Genomic DNA, 13,449 nt, shown 5'->3' on the forward strand with positions numbered 1-13,449 from the left:
GTTACCTTAAACATTGCTAGTTGTGAATTAGTAGAGTCTGTTATAATAGAGAATAATTATTATAATAATAACTCCCCCCAAAACAAATTAACAACAAACCAAACACAAAAGTAGCTGGGACCCTGAATTTTACAGTATTATGGGTACCAATGGTACAAATTTTTAAAGCTAGCTAGGTAAGGTGGCCAAAGTCCTGCTAATGGGTGAAGACGGGAAAGGATTTACGGTGGTCAGGCGATTATGAAAGTGCAATCGTATAGAAAATTCCTGGTCTTCAAGCACAGAAGCCAGGGTGTTTGCAGACTGAGCCCAATCAATCAGGAGAGAGCCTGGGGTTGACCAGCTATAAGATGGCATTTGACCTTTAGTTGGCTGAATTAGACAATATATGCAAGAATAAAACTGAGTCACCCAGTAGAAAAGGTTGTACAAAAAGCTTTAGATTTTCCAAAGAAGCGAGGGGGGTTGTTTGCTGCTTCTTCTCCTGTTTAACTGGTAGATCAACAATCTAGCAGGCATGTAGAAAACAGTTTGGTTTTTTTGCCCGTAACTTGCCTAATACTCTTCGGTTTTAAGCTAGTAGGGTCAAGAAATGCCATGAAACCTGGAAGGGTTTTGGAGTGCTTTTGCCAAAGTGAATGATGCCCGACTCATCTGTAGCTTCCAACCCACCACCTTGTTCTCACAGCGAGATCAGAGTTTCTCTCAATTAACTGAGGAAGGACAATTTCTCTCTCATCAGGGACACGTGCATCAGGCTTCACGTGCACAACCTCCACTTCACTAACAACTTACACAGCAACTTGGTTTCCTGACCGTTCTCCCGAAAGCTTCAAACCCAGAGGAGACTCATGGAAGGGATGGTCCTCTGAGTGAGGACACAGCAGACCTCCCTTCTCCTCCCCAACCCCGACGCAATGGATTTCCCTCTCTAATGCTACTCAAGTAGCCTAAGCAGATGGTGTCACTAGCGATCAGCACTCGGAGCAACAATATGGGCACGTTAAGGCTAAGGTCCTGGTTCAACACCCAACCCAACCCCCAAAAACCAGGGAGACACCATCTGCCTAAATGGTGCGGCCAGAACAACAGGTAAGAGCAACCGAGGCTGCAGCAACACCTCACGCCTGGTCTGGTCTGATCTGAAGAGGACAATCCTGTCCCGCCTCTGCTCCCTCCTACGACTGCACGTTCCCAGTGCCTCCTCCAGGCTGTACCTATCGCGACCGTAGAAGTTGAGTTGGCGAGAGCCCTCCGTTAGGTGGGATTCAGCACGACACGTCCCTTCTTTCACCAAGCAGAGATTTAAACAACCGTCTACTTAATACAATAAATAAAATAATGTTCTTTTTATCGCACGTCACGGAGAACGTTATAAAACCTCGTGCACGTTAGGTCTGATGACCACACCAAGACCCGCTGGCTGAATATCACCACGTGGCAGCTATCACGTAAAACAAATACAACTACACCCTGTATTTACTGTTTTAATTTTTTTTTTTATTACGCATAATAAATCTTTCACACAAAGTAATGAAAAGGATCCCTAAGGTGATACTTTACAGATCTGAAGGAAAACAGAGTATTTGTGACCGTGCCAGACTGCAGACATCAGGACACTGCCAGACCCACATAGCGTTCAAACTCTCGGAAGGGCCAAGGGGGCTAGCATGGATTTCAGCATAAATCTTGGTCTGGCTCTGCTGTTTCGGCTTTGGATTGTAACTCCAGCTGTTCCAAACCAGCTGGGCCCTGGGAGCATTGCACATTAATTAAACGCACAAGGAAATTATGCGATCGGAACAAACCTGTTCCTTCTGTACTTCAACTCAATGTCATCACGACAAGAGGACTGCGAGCAATAATTTACTGTGCGACTCCTACATCGATTCAGCAGCTGGTTTGACCTATTCTATCAGATGGCTGCTTTATGTACCCTTCTCTCTATAAAAAGCCCTTTCAAAGACAAATGGGGTTCTCTCCAGTTTGACACCTGGCTGATAAGCATCTGCTCTGGCTGAGCCCTCTTTCATGAAGTGCTCCGCTTCTGCTGCAGGCGGCGGGGCGGAGGGTGCTCACCTCGGGGCAGGTTCAGGTGCTCACGGGCGGTTAAGACAGATGAAAACTGAGCCAGCCCAGTAGCTTCAGAATTCACCGTTTAAAAGTGCATCTTCGGACTGACCTTTCCAAAGGCTGGGCAGCCATGCTGACTCACAAACACTCTTAGTCTTTTAATAAAGACAAAATTACGAATCACTACAATAACCAAGAAGAGTTATTCCCCTTTGACGTTTGCTCAAAGACAAAAAAAAACCCACCATAAATCCAAAACACAGCATAAACTTACGTGCAGCTCAGTCATGGTTCATTCATTTCTCATATTTTCCTAAGAAAAACTGCATCTCCAGTCTTACTATTGCCATTTCTCAAAAGCTTCTGCCATTTTAAAGTCTTAAATGCTCCTGGGCTGTATATGCCGCTTTGTAGCTATATTTAAATAAATTTGGAAAGCTTTTATTTTTTTCTTTTTTTAAGCCAGCATTTCCATTTGTGTAGGACTCAAATGGACTTCCACCTCTAAACAAGCAGATAAAAGGGAAGTACAAACCTAGTGCATCCTCCAGGGGAAAAAAAAAAAGGGGGGTGGGGTGCAAGAAATTCTATTTAAAGCCGCTCGAAGGACTGTCTGAAAGCAAATGCACCCAATTCTTCAGGTCAATAGACAGAACATGCTGGAGCAGGCAGTGGATACAGGGGGTTGCCATGTATGTTTAGGAAGTAATTCCTTGATATTTATGTTTTGGCATGCAATGAACTGGTGACAGTCCTTCACATAGCAGCACGTGGGATCAGAGTGTTTGCACGCATGTGCAACAGGCACCGTCAGGAGCCTCCCCAGAGAAGAAATGATCCTCATTTTGAAAAATGAGATGTTCTTTCAAAATCAGGTCAAGCCACTTCTTTTGTTCTTCCAACTGCAGAAACAGGTATATCAGGAAAGGACACTTCAAAACAACATAAAAGAGAAGTATTCTACATTCAGATAAATTTATACTTCTGCCATAAAACCTTTAATAGCAAACAGGGGATTTTCAACACAGAACTTTGCCAAGGATCCCCAGGACACACTGTCACCATTACACACAGTTTTACAGGACATTGGTCTATTTTACAATCTTATAACTATTTTCTTTGGAGATTTTTTTTTCCCACACGTTCGATTTCCAGGAACAACTTTTGCACAGAAGCGCAGTAAAACAAGTCTGTAAGGGACCTGACTCTGAAAGCTGGTGTTTCTAGCCCTCTATAGAGTATTTGCCAGTCAAACAACAACAAAAGAAGACTTGCTATTGAAAATCCTCCCACAAACATTTTGACATCTAAATCAAGTGTTTTGAATCTGCCTGGGAGCTAATCTGATTAGTATGCTGCTTGCTTAGTTCACTCGGATGACAGTGTAGACACCAATTTAATGACTGCAGCCTTGACAGTGCCACCGAAATGAAGGGCTGTGAGTGAAAGCACGGGATTAGGTAACGAGCAACCCATGGCAGAACCCAACAGACCATAGAAAGCTTGTCCCAACGAAGCTGCCTCGCTTTAAAGAAACAAAAATACAAATGCTGCTTCCAAATCAAAGTTCACAAACTCTTTCCTTATTTACCCCATTAAGTTAAAAGAACAATCAGGTTTGTGGTTGGTAGTAACATCACACCCCATGTGTAAGGCCTCATTTTCATCAAACAAGCTCTAGGTTATAGGACTATGAATACAAGGTTGCCTACAAGCCATCAGTTCCTCACACCACAGTCTGTTGCCAGCGTGTTGGTGGCAATCTGCTTCCAAAACATCGATGTTGGACTGTACACTAGCGGCAAGCTTCATTCTCCATAAGCTTTGGGGTCAGAGGGTGCACGCTGGAAGGGGTCACGTATTAACACGCGGTGCAGAGTTTCGTTTTCTGTAAGACAGCGTTGAGTTGGCTTGACTGGGGCATCTCCTTCAGCCGGAGTCCATAGTGAAGAGCTGGATGTCATGCGGGTTCCAGTACAGGGCCACGGCGGAGTTGTAGACCAAGGACCAAACGTAGGGGATGAAGAACTCCTCAGGTTGCTCCTCCTCCACGTACTTGAACTTCAGCTCAGGGAACTTCTGCAACAAGAAACCAAAGTCCGCTGAGGGAAGATTTGCATGTCTGCAAACACGCAGCCTATGTAAGCACTGAAGAAAGAGGTCTGGTGAAAAAAATAATGGAAGGAACTGAACCATTAGACCCGAAGGAAAATATTTAGGGGATAAAGAGATCATTTATTATTTCTTCTTTGAACTGAATGCTACATTGGCGTATTGTATTCAACCCTTTTACTGTTGGTCACACTCAATTTGCCTGTTAACAAAGACTAAACGTGTGAATCCTTTACAAAACACAAAGGTCTTAAGGAAAACTGTCATTTTTAGCAGCCCCACAAAAGCCTTCTTGCTTGCACACGTACAGACCTGCTTATTGCAGTTTTACCTAAAAAGCATTTTGCTATTAATTATACTCAGCTCCTTAGCAGGACAATCCTTTGGAAAGGCCATAAGAATAAACACAGTCTGTGATAAGTTTTCAGGAACGCAGCGTTATGGCAAACTGACTTTTTCCATCTAATTCTAAAAGCCTTTATGTACGTAGAAGTTTCCAGGAAGCACGGTGGGAAGCACGTCTAGGCTCCGTGGGCAGGCTCCTGGGGTCCAGGAGGCCACTTCCAGTTTTGCTACAGGTTCTTCTGTACTTTCGGGTAGGTCATTTACCTCTGTGCCTTGGCCTTCCCATTCCTGAGGAGCACACTAACGGCATCACTGTGGCAATTAAGATTGCAAAACCCTGCAAGCTCCTCAACTGCAACACATCACGCATCTATCCCACTTCAGCCTCTAAGGCTGTAACTGCAAGACCTGTGGCACGTAGACCTTATTGCCCATCCGTGCAGATACCTCCCCTCCTGGAAATTACAGGCCAGGCAATATAGTTTCCACAAAAGCCCTGTTTTTCAGTAGCAGCTTTAAGCAAAGCACTTCCAGGATTAACACACATCAGATGTCCTAGCCCAGCCCATCCTAACTGGATAGACACCCTGCATTCTCAATTTTCCAATCTTCTCTCATTTCTTCCCTCCCAAAGCAGCACGTACACTGCAAACCTACTGCGTTCAACTCCTGGTAAGCCTGTGTTTTGGGGAAGAGCTGAGCCTACTTTTGTACTGTGCTCTTCAATCATTTTATCTACTTCTAAACGCTGCCTGTGTCAAGAGCTTGGCAGAGTCTCAGATAAAAGCCGCATTACAATGATCACTGGGTAAGATAAAACATGACCCATTTTATTATTTATAAGGCTGTGGCTAAGACTAAGAATAAACTCTATGGTGTGACATGATCAGAACAAGCACAGCAATGGCCAGAAGCCTCTTTGCCCATTAATAATGAAGGGATACCCTATCATCTTTCTCGAGCTCACAGTGTCCTGTTTCCTTGCGTTAGGGTACAAGACCCTTCTGGCTGGAACAGTCTCCTTTGAAGGAGCATTTCTTGGCCACTTGGCTTTCAGGGTTATTTAGTTAACTTTTACACACCCAGGTTATTTGTATTCTTGGAGCCAGAAAACATGGGAACTATTCTACTCCTTCCTTGAGGCCAATATTCAGCCTGGGAGGAACCATTTTGGCCATCGGTGCGGCTGTCATTATTGTACTTGATGACTTGGGAACGTGTGGGGAGCTCATCCTTATAGGAATCAGGGAGGGAAGGAGAACAGCATTGTTTTCAGCACTATTATCTCTGTTTAAGGAACTAAGGCAGCTAAAAGATAAGGTTGTTCAAGGCACTTCTGCATCTAACTCCTGTTGAGTTCAAAGCCAGGAACCTCAAAGGTACATCAGCAAGTTTCATTTCCTGCATCAGACATGCAGTTTGTGGTGGAGAAGCTCTCCCATAGCCCTTTTGTGCCCCTAAACCGTTTTCTACCACCTCTCTACACCTCTCTCCCCAAGTCGCTTTTGACCAGCCTGTTTAATCTTCTACATCATTTGGTTTCCTCTTAGGCGTCTTGCACCTATACCCACCCCATCTCTAATATCCTGTCTTCTACTTTCCCATCCCCAACTCCCTTCCACTGTACCTTCATGGTCTCTCTTTAGTGTATCTTTCTATTTTATACTTGCCCAAGTTTTCTTTTTTCTCATCAGCCTTATGAGATCCTCCTTTTCATTAACATCCTCTATCCCTTCCCACCTCGGCTCCAAAGCCTCAAGCTAAGCCTGCCTTCCCCCGCTGCCACCCCACCTCTCCTCTCAGGACAGCACGATTCTTTCAGCAGGTTAAGCCTCACTCCAATCAAGCCCTCACGTAGATTTTAATTTTTTTTTTTTTTTTAAACTGATATTCTACTCTGCTTATCCTCAGTATAATCTTCCCCACTTCCCTCCTAAACGCTTCCTGACTTGTGGTCACTGTAGACAGGAACACGTTCTGTTCAGCACTGCATCAGCAGAATGAATGGTTAAACCTCATGATTAAACCACTGCAACATTTCCTAGCAGAGAAAAGCCCTTACACAGCTGTCATTTTTCACCCCAAAGGTGGCTGCACGCCAGTACTGCAGCCTGTAGTAGTCCTTCTGGGAGAGAAGGGGAAAAAAGTGATTAAAGATGCTAATTTGAGTTGAATTAAACACAGATAACTTTTTTCACCTTCAGGGTCACAGATTATAGCTACTGGTTTTGCAAACACTCATGGCAGTAGCCTGGGACCATTCTGGACTCTCATGCAGCTTAACAAACATCTTTAGCTTTAAAACAGTAGGTAAAATTGTATTAGAAATTCCAATAGCTACATCTGAGATGCTCAGCTCTTACTATCCCATTATCTCCCAGCTGGAAGGACAGCATAAAATAAATCAGATAGCATTCATATTTTCAGGCAGTAACAGTCATGCATTGATTTTATTATTAAGCCTTTCTTCAGACTGATCAATGTTGCCATCTATTGTGATCGTACCATAGCAATTTAATAATCAATTTCAGATTAAAGACTATAACTCACTGCAATCAGCCTGGACTCTCTCACACTCAACATATGCCTTGAACACTCTGCAGGTTTATCCTGGAAATGTAGACAAGGATAATGAGATTTCTTAAGGAGAGGTACAATACACGTTGCCATTGTAAACACACCATTTCAAATATATCTGTATAAAAAGAAGGTAAGTAATGGCATAAGTAATGGATTTTTGATGGTCCACCTGAACAGTAGACCCAGGATAGCTCAATGTATTGCTAATGAGACATGAAGAATTTGACTTTGAGGTCAATAATTCAAACCCAACTTCTTTGGATGACTGCAATGATCTATGGCTACGTGGTGGCCATGTTTTCTCATTCATTTAAACCAAGAAATCCTAGAGGCCCAGCATGGAGAGAACTGTACCAACCTCCATCTTGCACGATTTACCAGCATGGCAGTCATCCACTGTTAAGATAAAAAACTACCCATACTGTTTCACTGCTAGGGTGTTCACTGAATATGAAATTTGTTAACTTTCAAAATCATCAAATTTAAGTCACCTCGGAAAGTTTCTGACTTATCAGACTGACTTTAAAACAATTTATAACAGCAAGGGTTAAACACCACCTAAAAAGCTTGACCAATGCCATAAAGCTTTAAGATTTTTGATGGGTGATAGTTCAAGGAATGTTTAAATTCAGCTCTGTACCGTTTACCTCCTGCACGTACTGCTTCCAAATGAGTGATCAGGAGTCTTCACCACATGCTGCAGACAGACAGGAGATGACACCGAATGAATGTTTCAGGAGAGCCGTAAAACCACCAGGTCACAGGAGTCTCAGGGCACTCCCAGAAAACACCCCAGCCAGCGCTGGTGAGGGTTTTTTTGTGGTTAACAAAATTCCCAAAGTGGCACGTCAAAGCAGCAATTTCTTCTGCTTTGCTACTCTTGTGTCCATCTCAATTCTGGAAAGACATTTGCTCCCCAGCTGGTGACACCCAAATGAACCTGATTTTTAGCACTTTCTGAAAAGAGGGACCACTCTAAGGCATCTTAAATGGTAGTCTTAATAATAGAGGAAAAGCCTTGGCATGGGAGAAATCATCCTTTTTTTTCCTTCACAGCTCTATTCGTTCAGCTGGATGGTGTTGAAAGATGTACAAATACTTCGTTACCCATTCGCTTCGCTATTTTGAACTCATTGCCCTGACATAAATGGGTCCAGCGGAGTCATTATTTGCATTTCTCTCCAGTCATTACCAGAGGAGAGACAACCCCAGCTAGTTTAAAACAAACCAACCTGAGACAGTACTTGAAAACTTGAAAGCCAGGGTTAACACTAGGATTTGAACTGCACAATTTAAACACAGACACCACTTACCAGCCCTGGTGAATCAACCTACCACAGCACCCTATCTTGTTTTCTTCTGCCAGACAAAGCAGAAGTCAGATTTAGTGGTTGGGACGAGGGTATAAACTAGACAGACCAAGAACTTTGCAGACTGTCTGCACTGTCAATCACATGATTCGATGAAAAACCACAGGAAGTCCGATGAACAGATGCAGAACTGAACTGCAATAACTCCCCTACCGCAAAAGTTCAACAACATCGGGGTTTTTTGGTTGGTTTTTTTTTTTTTGCAGTTAACGATTAGGAAGATAGCATCACGGCCAGTCAACAGCACCTGGCACGGCTCCAGGCAACTCAGTGGCATTTGAGCTAGAAGACTTGAGCCATACATTAAATAAAAATCCCCTTCCCTTCCCAAATGAACCATCAGAGCTGCTGTGAGGCTGCAGTGTCATGTCAGTGGATGCTCTTCACTCAGATAACACAAGCAAGGGCAGATGGAGCTGCTTTAAGAGCGATGGAGTGAAGCTACGTCTTTGCTTGTTCAGTGATCTAGATGCTCGACTGGATGAAAAGCAGCCTTCATCAAAGAAAGGGGGCACGTGGAACGCAAAGAAATCAAAGAACTGGATTAACATAAACCTGGAGAATCCTCTTTTCCTCAAGTCCTCGGTTAGAAACACTGGTTTCTGAAACAGCAATCCAATGTGAGTCAGTATTTTCAAAAGCATGTGACTGGTTTAGGAGAAAAAGACCATTTCCAGAGGAGTCTGAACACATTTGAGAGTCAAATTCACATTAACTCTCCATGAATCCAAAGCTTCAAAGTCTTTCTGAAAATGGGATTTGTGTGTGTTTGAAAAGCTTACCCTGAGTCTTCTTTGGTAACCTAATGACATGCTGGCAAATTATGTGTTTCATATTGCTTCAGCTATATATAGCATTATTGCCTGGGGAGCATCTGCAGGATTGGACCTTATTAGCAATATAAATATATAAACTGGCAAAGAAAAAAAAAAGGGAGGGGGAACTCAGATTCAGCACCATACCAAGTCTTCATTATAGGTGCCATAACGAATATTTACCCCAGCAAAGTTTAGTCCTACAACATGCCTTGCACCAAACATACCAACCTGTAAGGAGTTTGGGCTGGGGAAGAACATTTATATTGGTCTGCAAAATCCACGATGCCACTTTGAAATCTGGTTCCCAAAATCCCAATCTGAGTCAAATTAATGGCTCATGGTCTTGAAAACAACTCAACAGTCACGCCTGCTACACTGTTCATGGTACAGATATACATGTACGTATGTAAACATTGATATTTTTAATTTTTATATAAATATAAGCATTTAAGTGCTTTGACAGAGCACAATTTATGGAAGAAAATTTCTCAGTACTTCTTCTAAGATACTGACAGATTGAATTTTTTCTAATTATTTAATTCTTCTGGGGAGATAATGCCATTTCATCTTTCTCCGGTTCTCTTTGCATTTCATTACAGTGCTTCTCTTTGACTTAAGACAGAAAGTCTATATGGCTTTGGTGAAATATCTTTATGGGGTACACCACACCTGCCTGATACCATCTTTGTCTCCTGCTCAGGCTTGAAGCACAGACAGCCCGGCAGAAGATGATGGTGGGGAGATGAAGGAAGCAAACAGGAAATCTGCTAGACTAAGCACGAGCTGCACATCTTGTTCAGAGATCTGTGTAAGGAATAGGTGCAAATTTAAAGACAGAGAAGAAAACAGTGGCTCGGAGCATGTCAGGAGGTTTTGAAAAAGAAATAGAAGATGATAAGAAGAGGTTCAAAACAATCTATGCATGGGCTAAATATCCCCACTTTAAGAAATCACGAGCTGTAGCAGAAAACAACGTTTCTCCCACAGAGTAAAATTCAGTAAGTAACCCACACTCAACTGCTGAGATACAATCTTCCTGGTCCAGAAGGGCAGGGAAGTTTATCTATAGAGACACAACTCCTTTAGCAAGTTAGGATCTTTGCTATGCGATTTTCATTTTCAGATCACTCAAAGCTTTGCACAACTACAGCTGCAAGAAAATAAATGCTCCGGGAGCCAACAGTGAATTTGCGCTGTAAGATGTGAACTACCACCAGAGAAGCAGATGTGCCTCTAGTGAGAGTTCAGCAATTATAATTTTTTTTAATAGAGTACTGAGAAGCCAGGTCAGTTTTGGAAAAATCAACCAAACAGCTGTGCCTAGATGTTTATTGGTAAAGACACAATGATTTAAAGAAGTGAAGTATTTGCAGCAATCCTGCCAGGGCGCAAAGCTTTGCGGAGTACCACATTGCTAAAGAGAAAAAGATGGCATTTCTTTCTAAGATAGGATGGCAAAGACTGACAGCTTTAAAGTCCTTCTAGAGAGTCAGGGATGCACATACATACACACTTGTTTCTTTTCCTTACAGCCAGGAAATATTGCTGATAAATGTCAATAGCTCCAAATTGCGCCATAGAAATTATTTTTGTCTTCATACCGAGCTGTTAATCTGTACAAATTCCAAAAGCACTGTATAGAAGTATAAATTTGAGCTTAGGATGAGGCCAGGTACCCACTGCAGGCTGTCCTGGGTCCACCTCAGAAACCTCTGTCTCTGGGCTACTTCTAGACAGGACAGTAAATAAATTGGACCACTGGTCAGCAGCTTTTTCAGCAAACCCGGCCGAAAACGTGCCACCTGAAGAGCTGATCTAGAGAAAATCCCTTAAGCAGTTAGTTTGAGAAAACAGGGGGATCCCTGCTCAGCTTCGGGGATACTACATCTACTTGGAGAAATTTTGGAATGGGAAGAGAAGATTAAGAAGATGATGAAAGACTAAAGCAGGACTCACATATTATGCGCTGTTAAGCATCAGTAACCTCTACATAACATTGTATGTATTATACATATATAGTCACAATTACAATTTTCTTGCCATGGCAGGATTGTTCTGTATATGGTGTTGTCTAGATGGATACACATCTTTTCAGAAAACTTCCAAGATGACAGCTCAACAGCTAGGAGCCAGACAGAGCTGTGACTTGCTGCCAGACCAGAGAGAGACAGGGAACAGCCATGGGAACGCTAAAGGGACGTCTGCAACACTGCAGAAAATACAATATATGCTGGCTTTGCCAAATAATAAGCAAAACAGGACTAGAGACTGATATATGTAATTACACTTTAAGCTTGAGTATGAAGGCATGATGTGTAGATGAGGTACCATCAACAGAAAAATTGAATGTTCATCCACTTCAGGGCTTAACCTGAAACAACAATAATTCTTTGAAAATACAGAGGCCTTTTAGAAGAAAGAACATAGGCGTGGGATCTGAGCAAAAAATGAACAACCTCAACATGACGACAGGTAAAAATGAGGAATGTTTCTAAAATTGAAATAAAACTAACCAAGAAAAGATTTAAACATGTGGAATGAAGAAAGCTACTGGCCCAACTCCCAAAAACGGTTCTAGTGCCTGACCTCGCTCGAGCATTTGCGATCCTCTTACGTACACACACCAACTACTCGGATAAATACGTAAAATCCTTTGTGTGCTTTTGAATTTAGGGAATTAAAATCTGAAAACCAGAATAATCCCTGGACCCATTTCTCAGTAGCATTAAAGGGCACCACTGCACAAATGGGGACGAACCTATCAACTCGGAAAACTTTTATCGATATGAAGTGGATGTATAAGTCTTCCTACCACGGGATTTGCAGAAAATGCACATTTCATAACAGCAGACCCTATTTTTACCAGTGCTAAGGAAGATGTAAATGAGTTTAAGCCCTGGCTTCCTGCATTTCAGCTCACAACCCATCCTTCTCTCAATAACGTGCAAAGCTTTACACAGCAGTGAAAACCAGTATGTTTGCAGCAAACATTTTTGTTAAAACTGGAATGCATTTAGAAATCACTCAGTCGCTGCCAACTTTATATAGAAGATTTGTCTAGTTGCTAAGAAAAGGTTACAAGATTAGGAGTAGATTTTGGACACTTTACTCTGCTGCAACGTACAATTAAGTCAATGATGCTTTAGCAGTACCCTCAAAGAAGGGCTCGGACATCCAGGAATTTCCTGCATCTCAGAATTAAACCCTGCAACCTTATAAAGACTTCCCCAAACCTAAAATACCACTCTCCCCCCAAACAAAGCAGATTTAAGGCTGAATTTTTTTCTTTCCAGAATTTTATGAATGAGACAGTTGAAAACCTGCCACTTTTCAAGTATGCAAAATGTAAACTTTAAACAAAGAAATTGGCTTTAATAACTCAGTTGGGAACCTCTCACTCACTTCTGCATATTGTGTAAATCAAGGCCGGGGGGCGGGAATATCAACTCTTTGAAGGTCTTGAATTGGGCAAAAACTTAAGCTGTCCTAAATCCTTACGTGCATCGTTTGGATCACTCTGCCAAAGACAGAAAATATTAAGTTTAGCAATCAAGTGAAGGCAGGGGAAGATCAGTTACGCACAGTCAAGCAGCAGATCTGTGAGAAGCTGAGATGCTTGGTCCCTCCAGAGAAAGCTCACGGTGCCTTCAGAGCCCCAGCATCACCTGGGCAGTGGGGAAACCCTTATATAAAACAAAAAGGGCTTTTTATGGGTCAGGACTTGCCAAAGTTCAAAAGAATTCCCCCCATACAATTTGATTATTTGCAACAATGTGGAGAAACTCAAAGGAGGGTAAAGTAGGGGTGAAAAAGGCAAAGTCTCCTCTTGGAGATATCGTAGATGACAAGAGAAGCCTGCGACGTGAAGACAGCAGAGAAGAATTAACTCGTGTATCTGGGCTACAAAGTCTGCTCTAGCTTCTGGATAAAAATTACAGATCTGTGTTCCCGTCATCAACCTTTTTTTAAAACAGAACCAGTACTATAACTGCCAACCAATAACCCAGTTGTCACATCAGAGACAACTGTCTGCTCATCATTTTCTGAAAAGTGAGTTGCACGCTTTTAGTCTAATTGATATAAGTTATTACACTTTAACACTAAAGAAAACCTCACCTGAAAAGTTTTGAAAAGGTCAATGAAACATGAAC

General features: G+C 42.4%; 1 protein-coding gene across 4 annotated transcripts in view; it reads right to left on the bottom strand.

Moving 5' to 3' along the window:
• Positions 1–1,478: 1,478 nt before the first annotated feature.
• The window catches only part of DYM (dymeclin), a 221,720-nt gene continuing 209,749 nt past the window's right edge, over positions 1,479–13,449 (bottom strand). For all 4 annotated transcript variants that reach the window (XM_052775920.1, XM_052775917.1, XM_052775919.1 and 1 more), the window contains one exon: positions 1,479–4,152. In XM_052775920.1, coding sequence (XP_052631880.1) covers positions 4,003–4,152 — 150 coding nt within the window. In that variant the 3' untranslated portion in view covers positions 1,479–4,002. The remainder of the gene's footprint in view (positions 4,153–13,449) is intronic.

This window comes from Harpia harpyja, chromosome Z (genome assembly GCF_026419915.1).
Source record: "Harpia harpyja isolate bHarHar1 chromosome Z, bHarHar1 primary haplotype, whole genome shotgun sequence".
Lineage (NCBI taxonomy): Eukaryota > Metazoa > Chordata > Aves > Accipitriformes > Accipitridae > Harpia > Harpia harpyja.